Consider the following 23,830-nt stretch of genomic DNA (forward strand, 5'->3'; position numbering starts at 1 on the left):
CGAGGGACCGGGTGGGCAATGGCCGAGCAGTGGGTGGGGAGCACAGAATCCAGGCCCGTTACAAAAGATTTTATTAAAGGTTAAAACAGCCGATGCTGAGAGGCATTGGCAGCCCTGCTCACCATGCTGGGGGGGCCCTGGGGGCAGGGGGGCCCAAGGGCCAGTGTGCTCATGGGGTGAGGGTAAAAAAGTGTAAAAACGGTTGTGCAGTTTGGCCCCGGGACACCCGGGCCGGGGACGATGGCCCCTGCCGCAGGGACACAGCCCATGGCCCCACAGGGGCACGTCCAAGGCACAGAGATGAGCTGGGGGGGCCAGGCCGCCCTCCCCCCAGGCAGGAGCGGCTCTTACAGCCACACAAGCACCCAGGGACCCCCAGGAGCCCCATGCCCACCACCCCACCCACCTGCCCCGCTCACAGCTTGGTCCCCCGCCTCTGTCGGGGGACGGGGAAAATACAGCACCAGCGAGCCCTGCCCGGGGGAGCACCTGGCACGGGAGGGGGGCCCCCGGGAGGCCGGCAGACCCCCACTCCCCGCCTGCCCCCAGCCCCGCAATACTGCTCGATCAGAGGTAGCACCAGCGTCGGCCGGGGCCGGGGCGCCCTGCCGGGATGGCTCCCGCGCCGGGGAAAGGCACGGTGGGACGGTGGGGGGGCCGGGCCGTGGCCCACCGCCTGTAAACAGCCGGGGTGGGGGGTGTAAACAGGCAGTGGCCGGGGTAGGCAGCCCTCGGCAGGGTGAGGGGCTGAGCGGGCAGCCCCTGGCCCGGCCTTGTCCCCCGGCTCAGGAGACGTGGGGCGAGGGCCGCCAGAAGCACCACTTGCTGCGGGTGTGCTGCTTGCGCTGCAGCTGCTCCTCCCGCTCCCGCTCCTTCTTGGAGCGCAGGTACAGGTCCTCCTCCTTCAGGTACCACACGGGCGGCCAGCGGTGCCGCTCAAAGTGCGCCTGGTTCTCTGCAGGGCCGGGGCACCGCGGTCAGAGCGCGGCACGGCCCCCCACGCTGCCCTCGGCCCCCCGCGCCCTACCTGCGGACATGAACTTCATCTCACGGGGGAAGCGGCGGCAGACGCTGTTGTAGTTGGTGCAGATGTAGTGCAGGCACCAGGCGGCCAGCTGCCGGGCATTGTGGAACTGCGGGCAGGGGCAGGCTGAGCAGGGTGCACGGTGCAGGCAGCTGCCCGCACCCCACGGTCCCCACCCCACCCCCAAGAGCTGCAGGGCTTGCAGCGCAGCCGCCTCACCACATACCTGCGTCATCTCCAGGTAGATGATGACCTGCTCGTCGATCTCCACCCGCTGCATGAAGGCTCGCAGCAGCTCATCCACGGCGTACTGCTCTGGGGGGGGACAGGGGGACAACCGTCAGCACCGGGGAGAGCACGTGTGCCGGGACATGCGCCCCAGCAGCCGGGCTGTGCCCTGGGGGTATGGGCTCATCCGGCTCTTACATAAGGACCCCATTAATGACGCACTGGGGACACATCGATCCCTGTCCCTGCAGCACCGTAATATTGGCAGCTGACATCAGCGGGGGCCGGCAGGGGGCTGGGGGGGGGGGGGGGGCAGGGGTGCCTGGGCCTCACCTGTGAGCGCCTGCAGCCGGGGCAGGCAGAGGCGGTTGGTGAGGATGAGGAGCTCCATGGCGTCCAGGTCAGGCGTGGGGGTGAAGACGCCGGTGTAGAGGAAGTCAAGGACGGCGCGCAGGCAGGCGCAGTTGGTGCCGGGCAGGGAGACCTGTGGGACAGGGGGTCTGGGGGGGCCCGGCATGCAGAGCCGCTGCCAGCAGCACCTGCCCTGGCACCGCCCCCCCGCCGCCCTGGCACAGACCCCTGCTTTCTCTCTAACAAGAGGGAAAGCAGGACTCGCACGTGCCAGGGTCAGGGGGTCCAAGCCAACCCCCAGTCCTCAGCGAGCCGATGCTGCCAAGAGATGCCCATCCTCCTTGTGGCAGAGCCAGTGGGGACACCCCTCCCACCATCACCGTCCCTCGCGGCCCCTCACCTCAGCAGCGTAGCTCTCCCGGAAAGCCCCCCGGAACATGGCCATCATCCAGTCGCAGCCGGCAATGAGCAGGGGCTTGTGCGCCGGCACAGCCCCATCATCCACGTGGAAAACCACATCTGGGATGGCAAGGGGACAGCATCAGTACAGGGACAGCCAGCCCCCAGCCACCTCAGCCCCTGCCACGGCTGGCCCAGGGACACACGCTCTGGGCACTGCTTGCAGCCCCCACCATGGCTGACCCAGCACAGGGAGCGTGGTACTGCCACATGTGCTGGGGATGGCACGGGGAAGGGACGAGGGCTCCAGGACCCCCAGACCACAGCATTCATGGCAGAAGGAGGGGGATCAGGCTGGCTGGGAGCCCTGGGCCCAGGCAGGGCACTGTAGGAGCCAGGACACCCAGCCAGAGGGGAAGGAGCTGGATGATGTCCCCAGCCAGGGCAGCCCTGGTGGCCCTCCCTCTGCTCCCGCTGGCCAGGGACCCCCCCCCACCTGCAAAGACCCCCTTCCCCAGGCACTCCTTGATGCGGTTGGCACGGCGGACATGGAAGGCCTTGGTGATCTCCTGGTTCATGAAGCTCTCCTTGTTGAGCACGTTGGCCACCATCATGCGCAGGTCAAAGACCTCTAGCAGCTCAGCAATGGTGGCCACCTGCATCAGGTCCCCACGCGCCTGGTCCAGCCGCCCCGTGTAGAGGTACTCCAGCACGGCGCGGAAGGGCTCTGCCTGCACCCGCCGGTCCATGCACACCACTGCCATCCGCTTCTCTCGCCCTGCCACTGGGTCGGCCACCAGCTCCCAGTGCATGCTGATGAAGCCGCGGCCCCACGCCGACAGGTCACGGCCACTGCCACCACTTGGCGCCCCGCCGTCCCCTGCTGCTGGCCGCAGCGCATCATCACTCTGCGAAGTCCGCAGCGGGGCGTGCGCCCCCACAGCCAGGACCCCCCGCTCCCCGTCCAGGCTCTTCGTGCGGACAGCAGGCTCCTTTCCCGCCCCCCGTGGCCCCTCCAGGGTGAAGAGGTCATAGAACTTGGAGCAGGAGGTAGCCAGGTAGACCCGGTGGGCAAAGACCTGCTGTCCGCCTTGCAGCTGGAAGACAACGTCGGCACAGAGTGGGGTGCAGAAGAGGGCAGCAGGGCCCCAGCTGCGGCTGGCCGGCGGGTCGGGGACCTGGATGACGGGTGGCGGGGGCTTAGGGGGCAGGAAGGGGGCCTGCAGCAGTGGCCGCTGCATTTTCTTCAGGTGGGACTTCCAGAACTGGAGGTGCCGGCGGGAGATGAGAGCGGCACGGATGGCATTATCGAAGACGTCCTTGATGCCAAACTGGGCCACCACACTGGTCTCGTAGTAGGGCACCCCCAGCTCCTTGGCCACCTCATGGCCCCGCTCCGGTGGCAGGATGTCCGTGGGCTTGATGGGCCTGGGGGGGACAGAGTGGGGCTGCGTCACCACGTGCGGAAGAGCCTGGCCCCCAGCCACCCCCTGCCCGCCCAGCATGGCAGTCTCACTTGGCCAAGGGGCGGCGGGCCCGGTTGACAGCCTCCAGGTCGGCATAGCGCAGGTCCAGCTGGCACCCCACCAGCACGATGGGTGTGCGGGGGCAGAAGTGCTTGATCTCAGGGTACCACATCGTCTTCACATGGCGCAGGGAGTTGGGGTTTGCCAGCGAAAAGCACAGCACGACCACATCTGACCTGTGGCCACAAGGAGGAGGAAGGTGAAGGCAGCCCTGCCCCAATAACAACCCCCTGTCACCTCTGTATCCCCTGGCCACCCCTGCACCCTGCTTTGCTCGAGGAATGCCACAGAGATCCCATCCCTGCCCAGGCGGACCAGGCATCGCTGGAGACAGCCACCCCCAGCCTGGGAACCCCCGCCTGCCCTGGCAAGGCTCTGTCCCATGGCCCCTGGGAGCCCCCCAAGACCAAGGAGGAAGCCAAGGACACCCAGCTCTGGGTCACCATGGTCAGCCAAGCCAAGGGCCAGCCCAGCTTGGGTCTGGCACAGCGCTGGCACGGCACAGCACAGGGTTTGCCCTGGCCCCTGAACCCCGCAGCAGAGCACTGGGGCAGCAGCCGAGCACAGGTGGGTGCAAGGAGGGGCCCATGGAGTGCAACCAGGCCAGTGCCGGAGCATGAGCCAGCCCCTGGCATGGGCAGGGCTGCAGGGACCAACCCTGCCTGGCCACCCTGGCACGGGGCTGTCAGGCTGCCACCGTTGTCCCAGCCCCACGCCAGCTCTGCCAGTGGCTCGGGGGAGCCTCCCCAGGCAAGGTGACAGGGGACACGCGGAAGGTGCCAGCAGCGCCCAGGTCCCTGCGGTTCCCGGGGCCTTATAAGGCGGCCGGGAGCAGCCACGTGGCCCCAGACCTGGTTTGTTTTTAGTCTGCGCCTTGCCAAGATGTGACCAGGAGGCCCGCTTGGAGCCAGGCCCATGTCAGGGACCAAGATAGACGCCACCCGCTGCCTCCCGCGGGCCCCTGGCCAGCATGGGAGTCACCACTCACCCAGGGGTGATGCTGGCCCGAGGCAGGACCCGGCATCCACCACCCCAGGGGTCGGAGCCGGCAGACCCAGCACGGCTGGCAGCACCGAGCACCTTGGGGCAGCCCCCCATATCCCCTGGCCAGGGGTGCCCCCACCCCGTGGGGCCATCCCGGCCTCTGGCCCCTGACCCTGGGGCAGTGCAGAGGGGAGATTAGAGAGTGCCGAGCCGTGCTGGCACGGTGCGGCGGCCGATAAGAGCCTGGACGTGCCAGCAGCCACGGGAAGGGTGGTGTTTACAGTGTGGCGGGGCCGGGGGGCTGGTGACTGCTTGGCCATGGCCCAGAGGCATCCCCCGCTGCCAGGCCAGCACCCCCAAGGGAAGGGTCCTGGCACCCCAGGGCCACCCCCCTCCCCAGAAAGACAGCCCTGGGGAAGCTGGTGCCAGCTGCCCCCCGGGGAAGCTGCAAGCACCCAGGGTTCCCTGCCCAGTTGTCAGGGTGCACAGCCCCACTGCTGCCCCAGCTGGGGCCACGGTGCCCCCGGGGCACCCAAAGCCGGGAGGTGGGGGCACTCCCAGCCCCCGAGGGTTTGGGGTGCCAGAGCTGCCCTCTGGGCACTGGCAGGAGCCCAGGGGGCCCCTTCGGCCCCACGTGCCCTTGGACAGACAGGGCAGGAGCAGGGCTGGGGGGACAGGGTGCTAGGTTGGGGTGCTGGTGTCAGGGACTGGGGTGCCAGTGGTGGGGGTCAGGGTGCCAGGTTGGGGTGCCAATGGCAGGGGTTGGGGTGCCAGTGGCTGGTCGGGGTGCTGCAGGCAGGGGTCGGAGTGCCGGTGGCAGGGGTTGAGGTACTAGTGGCAGGGATTGGGGTGCTGGTGGTGCGGCTCAGGGCACCCGCGGTCCCACCTGCCATAGGCGAAGCGCCGATCCTTGTGGTGGTCCCCGAAGGTGTCCCAGAGGCGCAGGGAGACGCTGACCTCGTCCACCACATCCCGGGAGCGCTCCAGCACCTGTCCGGACAGGGAGCGCCGCCGTCACGGCCCCGGCCCCGGCCCCCGGCGCCGCCCCCCCGCGCCGCCTGCCAGTGCCCGCCGCCCCCCCGGCGCCCCGCACCTCCTGGCAGACGCGGTACTGGTCGATGGCCCAGACGGTGGGGACGTGCGTGGCCAGCAGCTGGTACTGGCTGAGCGTGGCGTTGCAGGCGCGGGCGCAGATCAGCCGCGTCTTCCCCACCGCGTTGTCGCCCACCACCACGCACTTGATGGTCTCGACGTTGGGGCGCTCGTAGTCCACGTCCAGGTCCATCGGCCCCGCGGGCGGGCGACCGGGCCCGGGCAGCGGCCCCGCACGGAGCGGCCCCGCACGGAGCGGCCGCGCTCAGCGCCGCCCCCCGCCCATGCCCGCGCCGCCGCCCGGGCCCGCTACCCCGCCCGCCCCGCCCCGCCCCGCCCCGCCCCGCCGCCAATCCGCGCCCGCCCCGCCGCGCCGCCCCGCCCCGCCCGCCCCGCCCCGCCCATCCCGCCAATCCGCGCCCGCCCCGCCCCTCCACGCCCCGCCCCGCCACCCCGCCCCGCCGCCGCCCCGCCCGCGCGCGGACAAAGGAGCGCCGCCAGGGGGCGCCGCGGCCACGTGACCGCCCGCCCCCCCCTCCCACCGCCCCTTCCCCGGCGCGCGGGGCCGCGCCCCCTCCTCGGGGGGGCGGGGGGGCCGGGACGCGCCCCCATCACCACGCCCCGCCCACCCGCGGCGGGGCACCGGCAGCAGCGGCCACAACGGCGACAGCAGCGGCACCGGAGACACCAGCGACACTAGTGACACCCGCACCACCGGTGACACCAGTAACATCAGCAACAGCAGCGACAGCAGTGAAACTGACACCACCACTGACACCAGCAACACCAGTGACACCAGCAGCACCAGCAACACCAGTGACACCAGCACCACCAGTGACACTGTTCACCCCTGCAGACCAGCCTCCCGGCACAGCCAGCGCCCACCTCTCACCTGTGACACCAGTGAACACCAGTATGAACCACCAGCACCAGCACACACAAGTGAGGACAGTGACATCAGGGTGCTCCAGCACAGACCTGTGATACCAGTAACACCACCAGCACTGCCGGTGCCCCCAACACCCACAAGCCTCCACTGGGCTCCCCGGGAGGGCACCAGAGTGGCACTGGGGGGGGGTGGGGGTGTCACGGCAGGTGGGGGCTCACAGAATTGGTGGCCATAATGGGCTGGTGGCCAAGGTGAGTTGGTGGCCACAGCAGACGGGTCCCCTTGCTGGGAGGCTGGGCGCATGGGGCCTGGTGGCACGTGGAGCCTGGGATGGGGGGGCAGGTGGACAGGGGCTGCCCCACCCCACAGCCCTGTTTCCCAGCTGCAGTGTTTGCCCTCCCTGGGGCTTTGAGGGCAGCGGTGACCAAACATGGGAGCAGGCCAGTGCAGCTGTGCCGGGATGGGGACAGGGATGGAGACGGGACCCCCACACCAGCCCCAGCCCAGGGCTGAGCATCCTGCACCCCGGCTTGTCTGTACAGCCCTGCCTGCTGCCCTGCCTGCTGCCCTGCCACAGCTGGGTGTCACACCTTACCTGCAGTCCCACACGCTGCCCCTCTGCTCCTCTGGGACCTGTGCAGCACTCACACCTGGTGTGGGACCCTGCACAGCACCCGTGTCCTGGTACGGGACCCTGGGACCTGCACCCTTGTCCGAGTGCAGGGCCCTGCACAGCACCCACGGCCCAGCGTGGACCCCTGCACAGCACCCACTTCTCACTGTGGGACTGTGTACAGCACCCACGCTCGGTGTAGGACCCTGCACAGCACCCATGTCCTGGTGCGGGACCCCGCACAGCACCCCTGCCCGGTGCCGCCCGCCCCGGCTGCTCCCGGTGCTGCCCCGCCCGGTGCCGGCCGGTCCCGCCCGTGGGCGGTGGGGCGGGGCGGGGCGGGGCGGGCGCAGGGGCCGCGGGCAGCGGCGACGGGCGCGGGATGGCGGCCCCGGGGCTGGAGCGGCACCGGCTGGCGCTGCTGGCGGCCAAGGAGGACGTAGGCAACCCCCGGGCCGGGACCAACTGGTGAGGCTGGGGACGGGACGGGCACCGGGAGCGGGGACGGGCACCGGGAGCGGGGACGGGCGCCGGGAGCGGACACCGGCACTGGGAGCGGGAGCGGGAACGGGCACCGGGCATCGAGTATCGGGTACCGGGTACCGGGAGCGGGAACGGGGACGGAGCATGGACACCGGGCAGCGGCACGGGCGGGGCGGGCGGCGGGAGTCGGTCTGAGACACACGGGGCACCGACAGCAGCACCGGGCCGGGGCGGGGAGGCTGGATCGCAGCGGGGTCCCGGCCGGGCCGCGGGGCCGGGGGTGCGGGGCCGGAGGGGGCCGGGGCTGAGCCCCGCCCGTCGCGCCGCGCTGGGAACCGGGTGCCCGGTCCCGCCCTGCCCCTGCCGGTCCCGCCGCCGCCGGGCTGGGAGCGCCAGGGTGTGCCCGGGGGGCACTGCCGGGTGGCAGCAGCCGAGCGCCGCTCCCTGCCTCCGGTGCCGCGTGGGCCGGGGGCTCCCAGGGGGGCACGGGGAGCCCGGCCCGGCAGCGCCCCCCCGGCCCGGCCGCACCGCGGGGCAGCGCGGTGTCCTGCCCTGCCCCTGGGCCGGGGGTCCCGGGCCGGTCCCGCACCAGTGCCATGGGCGCAGGCCGGAGCCGGCGCCCTCCCAGACCTCGTGCCGCGGCCTTGGCCGGCGCGGCCTCACCCGCTGGGCTGACATCACCAGCACAGGGGGTCACTGGCCCCCATAGCTGCCCCGCAGCCCTGTGGTGGCGTGGTGGGCCTTGCCCTGATGCCACCCGGCCACTGCCCCGAGACCACTGATGGGCTGGCGTGCCACAGCACCGGAGCTCGGCTGGCCTTCCTCCAGCACCCGCTCCTGCCACATGCTGCCAGCGTGCCGTGCCATGCCGTGCCATGCCTTGCCATGCCGTGCCATGCCGTGCCATGCTGCACATGTGCTCCCAGAGCCATGCCGTGCCATGTCCTGCCATGCCACGCCATGCTGCACACGTGCTCCCAGAGCCGTGCCGTGCCATGTCCTGCCATGCCATGTCCTGTCGTGCCATGCTGCGCACACACTCCCAGAGCCGGGCCGAGTCCCAGGCAGCGCGGAGCGCAGCGTGCTGCCACATGTGTCTGTAATCGGAGCCATGCGGAGACAAAGAGGCAGCACGGCCGCTGGGGAATGCCCAGCCAGGGCCTCTGCCAGCGAGGGGTCCTGGGCCCAGAGCTGCCCCCAGCCCAGGGCAGGGGGTCCCGGCACAGCCAGGGGCCAGGACTGCTCCCCTCTCCCTGGGCAGGCAGGGGGAGTACAAGGCTGGTGGGGGGCCTGTGGGTCAGGGTCTGCCCGGCTGGTGGGGAGGGGCGTCCCCGGCACCCCGCAAGGTGCCAGCCCAGTGCTGAGCGACAGCAGCATCGCCCTGAGGGGCTTGGGCCGAGGGGCCTTGCCGCTGTGCTGCTTCCCGCGGCCCCATTGTCCCCGGGGCGGATGCTGCCAGCAGCACTTCCACAAATTCAGCCCAGGCAGACAACACCGAGCCGGGGGGCGGGGGCACAGGGGGTGCCCCTGGCTCTGGCAAGTCCCCAGGCTGCCTCCCCCTGTGTTGCCCCCAAGCTCTCCTTGTGGCAGCCCCTGGCTCCCTCCCCTGGGAGAGCTGCTGCCACCGACCCCTCTGCCCCGGGGAGGGGCACCCGCCGGCCAGCACTGCTCACGGCGGGTTGGTGGCCGCTGCTGGCCATGGCCAGTAGCATCTGGGTGGCCATGCCGCCTACTGCAGGTGACCTTGCTGGGGCAAAGGCAGCTGCCCATGCTGCTCTGCTGCCCACCCCCCACCCCAACCCCACCTCTGCCCCCCAGGGCTGTCTTCGCCTATGAGAAGTACCATGACCTCAAACTCCTGGACTCTGGAGGTAACGGGGGGCGATGCTGCCAGCCCCCTGGCGTGGCTGGGGAGTACTGGGGGGTCCCACTGTGCCCACACACCCCCTGACCACTGCCTCCTTGTAGCCGGGGGTCCGGATGAGCTGGCCGAAAAATTCTCCACCACCAGCATCATGTACGGTCTGTGCCGTGTCCAAGACCCTGGCACTGGTACTCACCGCATCGTCCTCATCAACTGGGTGAGTGCAGGGGTTGGGGCAGGGGGCTCTGAGCACCCTACCCCCTACCCCGGGGTCCTGGGAGACAGGGAGGTGGCACAGGGTGCCAGCCTAAGTGGTGTGTGCTGGTGCCAGGTTGGGGAGAAGGCGCCAGAGTCCCAACGAGAGGCGTGTGCCAGGCATCTGCCCACCATCAGAGCCTTCTTCAGGGTGAGTGTGTGTGTGTGGGGTGCGGGACCCCGTCCCTGTCCCTTTGTGTGGCCAGGGCTGGGGACTGAGTCCCATGCCCCCTCATGTCCATCCCCCCCATCCCAGCCAGCCCCGACCTTTGCTTGCTGCGCCGGGTGCATTCCTGGCTCTGCTGACTCAGACGCTGCCGTTCCCAGTTCCCAGCCTTGGCCGACGAGCCAGGGTTGTGGTTGAGCTCCCTGCCCCCACCCCGCCGGATTCCTGCCCTGGCTTGGTGGGATCCTGCCCCCCACCCCCAGCCCTTGCCTCACCCCCCGGGGAGCTGCCTGGGTCCTATGTCTGGGATCCAGCTCCGCATCTGGATCTGGCCCCCACATCTGGATTCAGCCCCACATCTGAAGGCGGCAAGTGTGTGTGAGGGAATGACGCCAGGATTCCCTGGGGAGGCTGCAGATCCATCCAGGGAGGGAGCAGAGTGGGGGGGGCCGTGGGTGCTTGGCAGGGAGGATGACGCCGTCCTGTCTCGGCGGCAGGAGGCCAGCGTGGTGCTGAGTGCCCGCCGCGTCGAGGAGGTGACACAGGAGGGACTGAGCCGAGCGCTGGCACAGCTGGCCCCCACCGCTGCCCCTGCCCTGGCCAGGAGGGTGCCCCCCCCGGATGCCCAGGAGCTGGTGGTGAGTGAGGGGTCCCAGGGGGTCTGGCTGGGAGGGCACCCAACAGGGTGATGGGTTTGTTGCCCACCTTCCTGATGCCATCCTGGGGGTCCTGGCTGGTCCTGCCCTGAGACCCCAGCTGGGTCCCCACAGGGCACCAACTACCGCAAGACCAACCCGGCGCTGGAGATCCACCGGACCAAGCGGGACTCCTTCTGGGCCCAGGCCGAGGTGAGGCTGGGGGGCACGGGGGGGCACAGGGGCTGGTTACATCCCCAACAGGCATACGGGCATCCCTGGGTCCAGGGTCACAGCTGCTGGCTCGGGGCCACGGGGCTGAGCCTGGCAGGGGTCCCGGTGCCGAGCACGGTGCTGAGCGTGGTGCGGCTGCAGCGTGAGGAAGAGCAGCGCAAGGAGGAAGAGCGGCGGCGGGTGCTGGAGGAGCGCAAGCGCTGGGAGCGGGAGCGGATGGAAGAGGAAAGGCGTGAAGCAGCTGAACGCGAGCTCCGCTTCAAGGAGAAGGAACGGATGATCGAGGAGCAGCGGTGAGGGCAGCGTCGTGGGACACCCGTCCCCCCCCCCCCTCCAGTGCCCCCACCCACACAGGGGTGTTGACCACAGATGGCCATGATGGGACCTGCAGCCCCACACACACCCAGGTTCCCCAGCCCTGTGCCCCCTGTCCTGCATGGCTCTGAGCACAGAGACCCACAGCAGGACTGAGGCTCCTGTGCCCCACGGTTTTCCCCGTGCCCCCCATGCCCACCGTGTCCCCTGTGCCCCCCTGACGCTCCCTGCCCTCGCAGGAAGGAGCAGGCGCGGCTGGAGGCAGAGGAGCGGAGGAAGGAGAAGGCGCGATGGGTGAGCGGGGCAGCTGGTCTTGGGGGGGCTGGAGGATCTGGGGGGGCCACGGGTTGGCCATTCATGTCCTCACAGGAGCAGCAGCAGCGGGAGTATGAGGAGGCCATGCGGGACCGCGGCCGGCGCAGCGAGTCCATTGAGAAGGCGGCTGTGAGTGCTGGGGCCGAGTGCCCTGTCCTGCCCCGTGTGCCCCCAGCTGTGTCCCTGTGCTGTGTGCCCCTGGCTGTGCTGTGTGTCCCTGGCCGTGCCTTGGTGCCACGTGCCCCTGGCTGCACCGAAGTGCCACATGGCCATGGCATGGTGCCACATGCCCCCACCGGCCGTGTTGCATGCCCCTGGCTGTGCTGCGGTGCCACGTGGCTGTGCCATGATGCCATGGGCCCCTGGCCATGCCGCATGGCCATGCTGTGGCCCCACTGACGGGTCTGTGGGTGCCAGCAGGAGGCGGCCGTCCTGGTCTCCCAGCGCTCGCAGAACCCGCGGGATTTCTTCCGGCAGCGGGAGCGCTCAGGGTCCACCTCTGGCACCCCACTGCCCACACCCCACCTTGGCACCAGGCCTGGTAGGTGCCCCCATGGAGGGGGGCGATGGTGCTGGCTCTGGGTGCTGCCTGCCCGGGAGTGGGGGTTGCAGACACCCCTCCTGGGTGGGCACGTCTGGCTGCTGACCCTTCCCCACACCCCAGGTGCCCGGCGGCCGTTCCTGCGGTACCAGCGCAGCCTGACGGAATCGGCCTTCATCTTCCGCCGGCCGGACCCCCCACCCTTGCCTGGACCCCTTCAGCCCGGGGCATTCAGGGCTGTACCCCCCCCGCCCCCCCCCCCGCCCCCCCCCTCCCCTCCCCACCAGCCCCGCGGAGAGGGGAACCCCTCCCTGTGCCACCACAGGGCATCCCTGCAGACCCATGGGGACAGGGACTCCTCCCTGTGCCACCACTGGGGACCCCCCCACCCCCATGGGGATGTGGACCCCTCCCTGTTCCACCCCGGGGAGCCCCCCCAGCCCCATGAGGACAGTGACCCCTCAATGTGCCACCACTGGGACCCCCAGCAGCCCCATGGGGAGGGAGACCCCTCCCTGTGCCACCCTAGGGAGTCCCCTCAGCCCAGCCAAGGCAGGGCCCCTCCATGCCACCAGCCCCACAGGGACAAGGACCCCTCCCTGTGCCAACCCAGGGAGCCCCCCCAGCCCTGTGGAGGCGGGCCCCCCCCCTCTGGCCAGCCCCATAGGGACAGCCCCCCCCCCTCCCTGTACCACCTGCGGGCCCCCCAGCCTGGCCAGGGCTGGGCCCCCCCCCACCAGGCCTGGGCCAGGGACCCTGCCCCCTGCCAGTCCCCCCAGGACGGGGTGCCCCCCTGCCCCCCCCGGGTCGGAGTCCTCTGACAGCACTTGTGAGTCCCTGCCCCCCTGCAGTACTCCCGGGCTGGGGTCCCCTGGCAGCCCCCCCTGGAAGCCCCCCGCAGACCCCGAGGAGGCCATGCCACTGCCTCCTCCCAGCCCCCCCGCACCACCGCCGGATGAGGATGGGCCCCCCCTGGACACCTTCCCCCTCCCCAGTCCCCCAGCATGGGGGTCTCTGGGGCTGCCAGTGGAGCTGGGCAAGGGGGTCCTGAGTCCCCAGGGGGGGTCCCCCCTGCCCGGGTTGGCACCTGCCCCAATGCCAGGGGCCGGGACCCCCCCGCGCAGCCCCAGCCCGCCACAGCATCCAGCCCGTTCCTGCTCGACAGCCCCAGGACCGCAGCCAGGTGGGTGGCTGGGACCCCTGTGTGGGTCTGGGGGGTGGTGGGGTGGGGGTGTGTCCCGCACCCCAGACCCCTGCCCAGGCACTGGGCTGGCGTGGGGCTCAGCTGCCCCTCTCCCCTAGGGCCTGGGGGGCAGCAGCTGGCTGGAGGCAACTCGGGGCTCAACAGCGTCAGGGGCCACGAGCCGGGGGGCTGGCCAGCCCCCTGGGAGCGGGACACCCCCCCGCGGGAGGTATGGCACTGGCTGGGGGTGGCGTGGGGCTTGGGGGAGGATGGTTTTGGGGCGGGGGCCATGGTTGGGCCAGGTACAGTGCAGGGGCAAGGGAGTTGGTGCTGGGGTGTAAGATTGGGCTGGGCAGGTGGGGCTGGAGGGGAGACGTGGCTGGGGGGCAGGACAGAGCAGGGGGGCTGAGGGGGTCTCTGGGTGGGGGGATGGGCACGGCTGGGGTGGTGGGCACCATTCAGGGCCCCCCTTGTCTTGCAGGGGGATGAGCCGAGAGACAGCATTCTCCTGCCAGAGCCGCTGCACAAAGCCAAGCCAGGTAACCCTCCCCATACCCCCCCCCCACCCCTGTTGCCCCCAGACTCCTTCATCCCTCTACCACCCCCCCTGCCTCCAGCTTCCCCCCATTGTTACCCCCACCCCCCCCCCCGTATCTCCCCTGAGACCCACCCCAAAACCCCCCATCCCTGGACTCCCCATGGACCCCCCCCCCCCCCTCAGCCTCAGCCCCCAACCCTCTCTCTGCCCAGGCTTCGCCCTGCTGCTGGCCCGTGACGCCCCCCACCCGCAGTTGCCCGGGGGCACCAGCCCCCCCGCCGAGGATGAGGACCTCTCCCCCCACACCGTGTAGCCAGGGTGGGGCTCAGCACCCCCTTGGGGGGGTGGGGGTATCTGTATGGCACCATGGCCAGCAGTCCTGACCCCCTCAGCCCTGGACCCTCCCTGCACATCACAAACCCTTCCCATAACCCCTCCCCAGCACAGCACATTCCCCCCCCCCTTCCCCCCAGGGCTCTGGCTGCAGCCCCCCTGACTCCTTTGCACCCCAATAAGCAGTTTTGGAGGTGGGAGGGGAAGCTAGCACCCCCAGCACACTGCACGGGGGTGGGGGGACATGGACCCCCACCCCAGGGAGGCCAGGCTGGGCAGAGGGACCCCCACGCTATTCCCCCCCCCCCTCCCCCCAATCAGGCACAGTGGCTGTTAAATAAATTTTAATGCATATTAAGGAGGTGGCAGCTTTGGGTTCCCAGCCCAGGAAAGCCAGGGCTGGTCCCTACTGGGGGGCGCTGCCCCCCCCAGGAGGTGTGGAGTGGGGGGCTGGGGCAGGCAGCCCCCAGGGTTAGAGGTGAGGGAAAGCAGAGCTGAGGGAGCCCCTGTGCCCCCCTGGGGTTAGACACATCCACTGTACGTGGGGGGTTTGCCCTGAGCACCCACCTTGCCATAGAGGGGGTGGAGTCAGCCCCCAGCACCCACCCGGGACAGGGGTAACATGCCCCCCCCCCCCCAGTTTGTTGGGGGTTCAGCCCTGAGCCCACCCTGCAATGGTGGGTTGGCCCCCCTGCGGCAGAAATTCCAGTTTCTCCCCAAGAAAAGAAGCTGGGAGCCCCTGCCCCCTGCCCAGGTAAGACCCCTCCCCCAGTGTCACCCCTCCCCAGCCACGCTGGGCGCCGAAGGCCGGGGGCCCCCATGCCCCCAGGGTCCTGCAGGTCCCCAGGCTCAGACCCGGGACTGAAGGGGACTGGGGGGCACAGGGGGGGTGTGCTCTGCAGCTGGGCTGCTGCTGCCGCTACTGGAGGACCCAGAGCCGGGGGGCGAGGGGCACGACGGGGGGCCCACCCGTCGGGACCCCCGCCCCTTCAGGGTGCTGAGCTTGGCATCAAGGGAGAGGGTGCGGGGGCGGCCCCAGGGGCGGCAGGCCGGGGGGCTGGGGCTGCCTGCCCGGCTGCAGAGGGGGGCGTGGGAGGGGGGCCCCTCGAAAAGGGAGAGCCACGGGGGGGTCCCTGGCGCTCGGCCCCCCGCTCGCCGCGTCAGGATGTCCGTCACTGCCTCAATGTCGTCGGCTGGATCAATAGCTGCAGGGGAGAATGGGGGTCAGCCGCACCCCTGGGACCCTCGCCATGCTCCTGCCCCACGGGGATGGGACCCACCAATGGCTGAGACAGGGGGCCCCGCAGCAGAGATGTGTCCCATGGATGGGATGTGCTGGGATGTGTCCCGTGGCTGAGGGGAGCTGGGATGTGTGCCAGAGCCAGAGCAGCTGGGACATGCTCCATGGCTGGGGAAGCTGGGAAGTGACCGTGCCCCACGGCGGGGACATGCCCCTTGGCCAGCACGTGCCCTATGGCTGTGGTGGCTGGGATGTACCCCATGGCCAAAGCGTGCCCTATGGCCTTGGTGGCTGGGACATGCCCCATGGCCAGGATGTGCCCTGTGACCATGGTGGCTGGGATGTGCACCATGGCTGGGGGGTGCCTCAAGGCCAAGGTGGCCAGGACGTGCCCCATGGCCAGGACATGCCCTGTGGCTGTGGTGACGGGGATGTGCCCCATGGCCAGGGTGTGCCCCATGGCCAGGTTGCACACCCTGCAGCCACGGGGCACACCGGAGCCAGGGCAGCTGTGCCGTGCCCGGGCCATGGCACGGTGGACTCAGCCCGCCGGCCCCCTGCCCATCACCTGTCGCTGTAATAGGAGGAGAGCAGAGCCCGGATCTCCGCCGAGACGGCGTTATCCTGCAGCAGGAGCCCTTCGCAAGTGGAGGGGGGCACGGCCGGGCCAGGCAGGGCTGGAGCCGCCGGAGACAGGGGCATGGAGAGACGGAGGGGACAGAGAGATGGCGGGAGGACAGAGATGGGATAAAGAGGAAAGCAGGAGGGGGGACACAGAGAGATGGGGGACAGAGGCAGTGGAGAGAACAGCAGCATTAGGGAGACACCAGGGCGGTGAGAAGGGGGCCGCCCGGCGGCAGGTTAGCAGACAGCAGAGAGGACGGAGACAGAGGCAGAGCCCCCCCAGCCCCCCGTCCTGGCACTCACCCATCTCGTGGTAGAGCGAGCCCTGCCGGGGCAGCATGGCGGGTGGCCGGCGCGGCTGTGGTACCTCGATCTTCATCAGCTCGTCACAGCATTGCTTCCACTGGCCTGGGGGCATGGGGCAGGGGGGGGGGGGGGTGTGTCAGCACTGCCAGGGCAGGGATCCCACTGGCATTGGGGGTCCCGCTGGGATGGGGGGGACCCCACTGGGATGCCGATCCTGCTGGGCTGGGGGTCCCACCAGAATGAGGTCCTCATTCTGCCAGGATGGGGGTCCTCCCAGGACGGGGGTCACACTGGGATTGGGTCTTATCGGGATGGGGGTCCCACTGGGATGGGGGTCCCACCAGGATGGGGGCCCTGCCATGCCACCCCCACCCATGCTCACTCATGTCATAGAAGTGCTGCCAGAAGGCCTCCATCCATCGCTGCGCCTCGGCTCGGCTCTCAGCCAGCAGCGTGTGGGTCACCTCCTCGCCACTGTAGCGGTTGGTGACAGCCATGCCGTGGGGCTGCCCGCGCCCCTCCCGCTCTGTTGCACGGATTCGGGTCTCCTGCAGTGGCAGCGGCCCTTAGTCCCCACACCCCACAGCCCTGCCACCCCCCACCTCAGCTGTACCTTGTTGACAGCGATGGTGAGGGCCGGCTCCAGCCCGGCATCAGCCTCGCCGGGGCTGTGGTAGCAGAGGAGGTCGGTGCCGTGCAGGACGCAGTACAGGCGGGTCCCGCTCTGTGCCTCGGACCCCGGTTGCTGCCCATGGAGCCAGCATCATCAGTGCAGCTGGCACCAGTGGGCACCATGCTGCCCTGGACCCCAGGTCAGCCCCAGCCCTGCTGGGATCCCCACCCCCACTGCACCCCATCCCCTGCCCACTGTGGGCGGTTGGAGGTGGCCCCTCCCCCTGGCAGAAGGGTCTCCATCCCCACCACAAGCCAGAGCCCGCAGCAGGGACTGCTGAGACCCAGTGGGCTTGTGCCACCACCCGTCCCCATCTTTGTCACTGTCTGCCCCATCCCATTCTTGTCTCATCCCATGCCTGTCTGTCCCCACCCCATCTCAATCACATTCCCATCCCTGTGTCCCCAGTATCATCCCATCTCATCCCAGTCTATGTCGCCATGCCATCACATCCCCAGCCCATCCCTGTCCATGTCCCCAGCCCACTCCATCCCATCTCCATCCCATGCCACCCCTGCCTGTGTCCCCATCCCACCCCACCCCAGTCTGTGTCCCCATGCCATCCCATCAGTCTGCGTCCCCATCCCACTCCATACCATCCCGTCCCATCCCACTCCTATCCCAGTCTGTGTCCCCATCCCATCCCACCCATATCCCAGTCTGTGTCCCCATCCCATCCCACCCATATCCCAGTCTGTGTCCCCATCCCACTCCATCCTGTCCCACCCCACCCCATCCCAGTCTGTGCCCCCTGCCCACCGGCCCCACGCTCACCTGCAGCCGGAGGAAGCCGCTGGTGACGGGGGCGGCCATGCAGCGGGGCTGTGCGGCCAGGCGGCAGCACATGCTGCCGTACAGGGGCAGCCAGAAGGAGCTCTCCTCTGGAGGGGCACACTTGCCTGGGGCGCCCGGCCATGGACCCCTCCCCAGCTGGGACCCCAGAACCATCTCCCCAGCAGCCTCACCAGGGCCACCTCACCGCTCGCCACACCAACCCCCCCCCCGACCCCTCCCCACACCGCCGGGACCCCCAGCACACCTTCCCCCAGAGCAGCCAGGACCCCAGCCCCACCTGCCCTCCACCCCACAAGGCCCCAGACTCCTTCCCCTCCCAAACCAGCCAGGACCCCAGCCCCACCGCCCGCACCGTGCCATGCCGTGCCGTGCCATGTACTCACCGTTGCTGGCGATGGCGAGGTCGTGGGTGCGGAACCCGTCCTGCACCTCGGCCAGGGAGAGGACAGCATGTGCCAGCAGGTGGAACTTGGGGCCCCTGGGGACATGGCGGGTGAGGCCAGGGGGCCGGAGGGGACACAGCGGGGCCGCAAGGGGACGGGTACTCACGGCACATTGGGGGCCGGCAGCAGGAGGGGGCTGGTGCCACCGTTCCCTGGGGGGCTGCTGGGACCCCCGTCCATGGCAGCACGCACCCGTTTGCCAGCGGAGCGTCCCAGGGAGGTGCTGAGGCGGGTGGCCAGCTTCCTGGGGGTGCTGCCCTGCGCCCCCCCCCCTGCCAGCCCCGCGCTGTACAGCTCCACCTTCAGCTCAAAGTCAGGCCCGGCCTCCGAGCTGGGGGGACACTGGATGAGTGGGGCGGTCGTGGAGGGGACACACACCCCCCGACCCACCACTCACTCTGGGACCCTCCATGCCACCCCACAGCCACAGCCTGGGGGATCCCCGGGGGGGGGAGGGAGGGAAGCAGGGGAGGGGATGGTCCCTGGTGGGGGCAGGGGTCTGTTCTAGGGGGTCATGGGAGGACAGTCTCACTGAGGGGAGCACAGGTCTGTCCTGGGGGGGGGGGGCACGAGTCATGGAAAGGCAGGGTCTCTTGGGGGTGGCAGGGGTCTGTCCTGGGGGGGATCATTGAAGAGCAGGGGTCTGTGCTGGGGGGTCACACGAGGGCAGGGTCCCTGTGGGAGCAGGGGAGGACAGGGTCCCTGGGGGGTCATGAGAGGTCAGAGTCCTAAGGGGATGGCAGTGGAGGGCAGAGGTCCATCCTGAGGGGGGTCACATGAGGGCAAGGTCTCTGGGGGGGGTCATGGGAGGGCAGGGGTCCTGGGTGGCTTGCCAGGGGAGGGCAGGGGTCTGTCCCGAGGGGGCATCAGAAGAGGGCAGGGGTCCATCCTGGGTGGGAGTGTGTCACATGACAGCAATGTCCCTGCTGGGGTCATGGGAGGGCAGGGGTCCCCGGGGGCTGGCAGGGGTCTGTCCTGGGGGGGTCACATGAGGGCAGGGTCCCTGGGGAGGCGGCAGGGTCCCTGGGAGGGGCACCCACTCACAAGAGGACGGCGCTCTCAAAGCAGATGTCAGTGAGGGTCCGGTCCACCAGCACCATGGGGGTGTCATGGATCTCAGCCCCCAGCTGCAGCAGGCAGAACACGGCGCAGCGGTGCAGCTCTGTGGGGGGGGCAGCAGCGAGGGGGGGTCAGGGCAGCGTGAGGGTGGGGGGCCGCTCCCCTGCACCCCTCTACTTACCGCCCTTGTTCCTGAAGTACTCCGTGTCCTTCCACATCAGAGGGATGCGCAGGTCTGGGGGAGGCACAGCAGGCGATGAGGGGGTCTGGACACCCCGCAGCGCCCCTCACCCTCCCCCCAGTCCCCCACCTCTGCACAAAAGAGGGGGGCGGGGGCTGCCCAGCGGGACCCCCCATACCTGAGACGCAGACGGTGCCGCGGCAGGGCAGACGCTCGTCCGCGGGGCCGGCATCCGAGGGGCTGCGGGGGGAGCGCGGCGGGGGGGGGGGGGGAGTGAGCTGTGACAGCCGCCCCAGCCGCCCCCCCCCCCCCCCCGCCCGGCCCGGGGGTGCTCACCGCCTGGCCGTCCCCCGCAGCACCTGCGCCTCCTTCCTGCGCTGCAGCTCGGCCATGTAGGCCAGGACGCGGCTGTTGCAGAGCAGGAGGCTCTTGGCCGCCTCCAGCGCCTGCTCCCGCCGGCTGCAGGCTGCCAGCAGCTTACAGGCGCCCTCCCGCAGCCGCAGCTCCCGCTCCATCTTCCGCTGGATCTCCGTGTCCTGCGGGCACGGCACGGCGCATGGGGCGGGCACCCCTCCGGCACCCCCCACCCCCCACCCCCCGATCCACGCAGCCTGGGGGCGGGGGGGCAGGCCTGCACCCCGGGGGGGCCCCGGCTGCATATGCATGGAGGTCCCCGCCGTGCACCCCCGGGGGGCACCAGCCGTGCACATGCACGGGCATCCCAGCTGTGCGCCCCCGGGGTCCTGGCCGTGCACCCGGGGGGGCGCCCGGCTGCACATGCATGAGGGTCCCAGCTGTGCGCCCCTGGGGGGGTACCAGCCATGCACCCTGGGGGAGGGGTACCAGCTGCACATGCACGGGCATCCCAGCTGTGCACCCCCGGGGCAGGGGGGGGTCACGGTCATGCACACTGGAGCAGGGGGTGTCCCAGCCACACACCCTGGGGGGCTCCCAGCCACACGGAGGAGTCCCAGCTCCGCATACAGTGGGGGTGGGGGGGTGGGGGGGTGTCCAGTCACACACCCCTGGGGGGGTCCCAGTTGTGCGCACTGGCAGGGGGTGTCCCAGCCACACAGCCCTGGCTCCGCACAGCTCAGGGCACCAAGCCCAGGCCCAAGTGTGGTGGGGGGATGCAGCAGCCCCCACACGGCTCCACTCCCATCAGCAGGGCCAGTCCCCATGGCCACCTCTGTCACCCGCCCCAAACCAGCCTTTGTCGCAGCCCCCCAAACAAACCCCCAGGGCCACGCTGCCACCAGCTGTGCATGGTCCTCCTCCCTGCCCCTCCCCAGCCACGTGCCAGGGACCCCATCCCCAACAGTCCCCAGCCCCCCCAGGGGGCTGCAGCTCCCCTACCCCCCAACAGTCCCCACCCCAGCCCAGCCCACAGGGGAGCCCAGCACCCCATCAAGACACCATGTATGCCCTGGGGAGCCACACACCCCACAGATACACCATGTGCCCCACAGAGGAACGACATGCCCCACAGATATATCACATGCCCCATGAGCAATCATGCACCCACAGAAAGATCGTGCAACCCACAAGGAAACAACGTGCCCCACAGATTTGCCATGCACCCCACAGACAGATCACGTACCCCACGGCGGAGCCACGTACCCCATGAATACACTGTGTACCCCACGGGGGAACAACACACCCCACAGATGCACCATGCACCCCACAGATGCACCACATACCCTACAGTGGAGCCACACATCCCACAGATACATCACGTACCCCATGGATATGCCACACACCCCACAGATTTACCCTGCACCCCACGGATGTGCCACATGCCCCACAGATACATCATGTACCCCACAGGGGATCAACATGCCCCACGGACACCCTATGGAGGAACCACATGCCCCATGCGCCCCCCAGACATGCCACACACCCCAGGCACCTCCAGTGTGTATGTAGGGTGGCACGCCAACCAGCCCCCCGACCCTGCAGCCCCCCAACTCACTGCTGGTATTGGCTGCTGCTCCATTCTGGTACCGGTTGCTGCCTGCACCCCCCTGCCCCGCGCTGCCTGCACCCCCCGGGCCCCCTGCCCATGGAGCCGCAGTGACGTCACCGCCTGCTATAAATAACCCCGAGCAGCGGGCGGGGGGGTGGGGGGGGCCGGCAGCAACCGGGAACTCGCCCCCCCCACCTCCAGGACCACCCCCTGTATCCTCCCGGGGATCCCCCTGCTGCTACAGGGGATACGTTCCCCCCACGGAGAGGATCGGTGGGGAACACTCTCCACCTTCCCAGGACCCCCAGGATCACCCGGACCCCGGGATCCCCCCCGCCCCGCGGGGTCCGGGTGATCCTGGGGTTTCCCGGGGTGGGGTCCCCCAAATTCCTACCTGGAGGCTAATGGCGATCTGACGGATATAAAGCATGTTGAGATCTTCCAGGATCCGCAGTTTCTCCTGCATCTGAAGGCGTTGCCCCCTCCCCGCTACCTCCATCGGGACCACCGGGACCCCCCCGGTTATTCTGGGGGGGCTGGGGGGGGTGGAGGGGGTTTCCCGCATCCACCCCAAATCCCCACCCGCGGACCCCACTGCATCCAGCGCCGTCAGGAGTCGGGGCTTTCTGAGCCCCCCCCCCCCCCAACACTACAGCTGTGGAGAGAAAAGGGCCCTTTCATCGGCCCCCCCCGGTACTGCTGCCCGCCCGCCCCCCCCACCCCCGGCTCCTGACCGGGTAACGGCCGCCCCCTCCCGCTGAACAACCGGACACTGTGCGGGAAAGGGCAGCGGGGGCGGCTGGGGCGGGGAACGGGGGGGGCAGGGAGGGGACAGGGGATGCACGGGACAGGGTGCAGGGCTTGAGGTGCAGGGGGGATAAAGGGTGCAGGGGAAGGGGTAAAGGGGGGTATAAGGGGTGCAGGGGAAGGGGGACGGGAGAAAGGGTGCAGGAAATGGGGTGCAGGGGAGGGAGCGCAGGGGACAAGGACAGGAGACGGGGTGCAGGGGACAAGATGGGGTGTGGGGGACGGGGGGCTGGGTGCTGGGAGGGGACGCTGGGGACAGGCTGCAGGGAGGGGCCGGGGGGTGCCGGCGTTGGAGTGCAGCAGACGGGACGGGGTGCAGGGGACAGGAAAAGGGGTGCGGGGACGCAGAGGGACAAGGGACGGGGTGCGGGGACGCGACAGGGGGGCAGGGGTCTGGGTGCCGGGACAGGGCGGCGTGCGGCGACGGAAGGGACACAGGGCCGGGAGAGGGGGCGCGGCGGTCCCGGGACAGGGGCTGCCGAGCCCGGGCCCCGTTGGCGCCGAGGCCCCTGGCTGTAGGAGACCGGGAGGGGTCGGGACGCGGGGAGGGGACGGGGCCCCGGGACCGGAGGAGGGGACACGCACGCACGCACGCACACACAGAGGACGCAGCGGAGCGCGGACACCGGGACCCCGCCGTCCCCCGCCCCCTACTGGCCCCGGTGGGCGCAGCAGCGCGAGCCGCCCCCCCGGTACCTGCCGCCGCTCCCGCTCTGTTGCTCCGCCGCGGCGCGCGCAGGAAGGCGGTGGCCGCCCGCCCCCGGCCCGCCCCCCCAGCCCCGCTCACAGGGGCCGCCCCCCGCCCGTCCCCCCCCCGGCTCCGTGCGCACCGGGACGCCCCCGCCACGTGCAGCCAGTACTGGATGAACCGGGAACCCCGCTCCAGTATGCGCCGGGACAGCCCCCACCCCTCCTTTACCCCGTGCAGCCGGTACCGGCTGAACCGGGCCCCCCGCGGGGTGCACCGGGGACCCCCCTCGTGCCTCGTGCCCAGCCGGCGCCGCGTGCCACGTGCCCGGCGGGGGCGAGGGTCCCGCTGGACCGTCCCGCTCGCCCCCGCCAGTACAGTCCCCTCCCCGGGGCAGCCCGCGAGGTGCCCCGGCTCTGGCTCGCCCCCGGTAGCGGGGACCCGGCCGCCTCCCCAGAAGGCGCAGGACCCGCGGCGCCCCGCAGCTGCCCGGTGCCGGCGGCGAGGGCGGGGGCCGGCCGGCGCGGCGAGAAATCCCGGCTGGGCCGGTGGCGACCGGTGCTGCCGGTGGGACGGGCCGGGCGAGGGCGACGGGTGCCGGGGGCGGGGGCGACGGGTGCCGGTGCCCCCTCGCCCCGCCCGCGGGCCCGGCTGCTGCCGCCGGTGCCGTACCTGCGGGGAGTCGGCCAGCAGGCTGAGGCGGCAGCGGCCGCGGCGGAGCTCCATCTCTAGTGCCGAGCCCCGGGCCACCGTCACCCGGCTGCGCTGGCTGCGGCAGAACATGCTGCCGGTAGCGGTACCGGGCGGCGCGGCTCCTGTCCCGCGCCTGCGGCCAACCCGGGCCCGGCCCCGCCGCACCTGGCGCGGGGGCGGGACGCGCCGGGAGGCGCCGGCACCGGGGGGAGCGGGGGCAGCGGGGCAGGGCCTGGGGTGGTACCGGGCACCGGGTGGCACGGGCCGGACAATGGCCCGAGTCAGCGCAGGCAGCTGCGGGCGCGGGGGGGTGTCAGTGGAGGGGCGGGGGGCTGGGGGGGCGGATGGGGGGGGGTGGTGTAGGGTGTGGGTTTGTGCCTGGCTGGG

General features: G+C 70.6%; 3 protein-coding genes across 6 annotated transcripts; 1 reads left to right on the top strand and 2 right to left on the bottom strand.

Annotated features, from left to right (window-relative positions):
* Positions 1 to 54: 54 nt before the first annotated feature.
* LOC119148598 (rho-related BTB domain-containing protein 2-like) lies at positions 55 to 5,886 on the bottom strand. The gene is made up of 9 exons (XM_037388988.1): positions 5,606 to 5,886; positions 5,399 to 5,502; positions 3,519 to 3,704; positions 2,499 to 3,430; positions 2,004 to 2,122; positions 1,586 to 1,736; positions 1,251 to 1,339; positions 1,028 to 1,133; positions 55 to 955 (listed from the first exon to the last, which is right to left on the bottom strand). Exons 1-9 carry the CDS (start codon positions 5,795 to 5,797, stop codon positions 786 to 788), a joined length of 2,049 nt encoding a protein of 682 aa, XP_037244885.1. The 5' UTR covers positions 5,798 to 5,886; the 3' UTR covers positions 55 to 785.
* Positions 5,887 to 7,464: 1,578 nt separating this feature from the next.
* LOC119148625 (drebrin-like) lies at positions 7,465 to 14,294 on the top strand. The gene is made up of 14 exons (XM_037389052.1): positions 7,465 to 7,574; positions 9,408 to 9,460; positions 9,558 to 9,670; positions 9,785 to 9,859; positions 10,372 to 10,512; positions 10,645 to 10,722; positions 10,885 to 11,036; positions 11,298 to 11,352; positions 11,428 to 11,502; positions 11,794 to 11,914; positions 12,038 to 13,097; positions 13,217 to 13,326; positions 13,579 to 13,636; positions 13,848 to 14,294. The coding sequence occupies exons 1-11, from the start codon at positions 7,489 to 7,491 to the stop codon at positions 12,733 to 12,735; spliced, it is 1,647 nt and encodes a 548-aa protein (XP_037244949.1). The 5' UTR covers positions 7,465 to 7,488; the 3' UTR covers positions 12,736 to 13,097; positions 13,217 to 13,326; positions 13,579 to 13,636; positions 13,848 to 14,294.
* Position 14,295: 1 nt separating this feature from the next.
* Positions 14,296 to 23,680, bottom strand: RTKN (rhotekin). Of its 4 annotated transcripts, XM_037389038.1 has the most exons (13): positions 21,650 to 22,135; positions 19,626 to 19,825; positions 19,468 to 19,529; positions 19,290 to 19,343; positions 19,094 to 19,211; positions 18,156 to 18,380; positions 17,990 to 18,084; positions 17,586 to 17,692; positions 16,752 to 16,883; positions 16,521 to 16,686; positions 16,136 to 16,240; positions 15,777 to 15,885; positions 15,055 to 15,173 (listed from the first exon to the last, which is right to left on the bottom strand). In XM_037389038.1, the coding sequence occupies exons 1-13, from the start codon at positions 21,818 to 21,820 to the stop codon at positions 15,167 to 15,169; spliced, it is 1,551 nt and encodes a 516-aa protein (XP_037244935.1). In that variant the 5' UTR covers positions 21,821 to 22,135; the 3' UTR covers positions 15,055 to 15,166. The 4 variants fall into 4 exon arrangements, with proteins under 4 accessions (XP_037244919.1, XP_037244910.1, XP_037244927.1 ...); XM_037389022.1 differs by lacking the exons at positions 15,777 to 15,885; positions 21,650 to 22,135 and adding an exon at positions 23,423 to 23,680 and having other exon boundaries at positions 14,296 to 15,173; XM_037389013.1 differs by lacking the exon at positions 15,777 to 15,885 and having other exon boundaries at positions 14,296 to 15,173.
* Between the last annotated feature and the right edge of the window lie 150 nt (positions 23,681 to 23,830).

Source organism: Falco rusticolus, chromosome 1 (assembly GCF_015220075.1).
Source record: "Falco rusticolus isolate bFalRus1 chromosome 1, bFalRus1.pri, whole genome shotgun sequence".
NCBI lineage: Eukaryota > Metazoa > Chordata > Aves > Falconiformes > Falconidae > Falco > Falco rusticolus.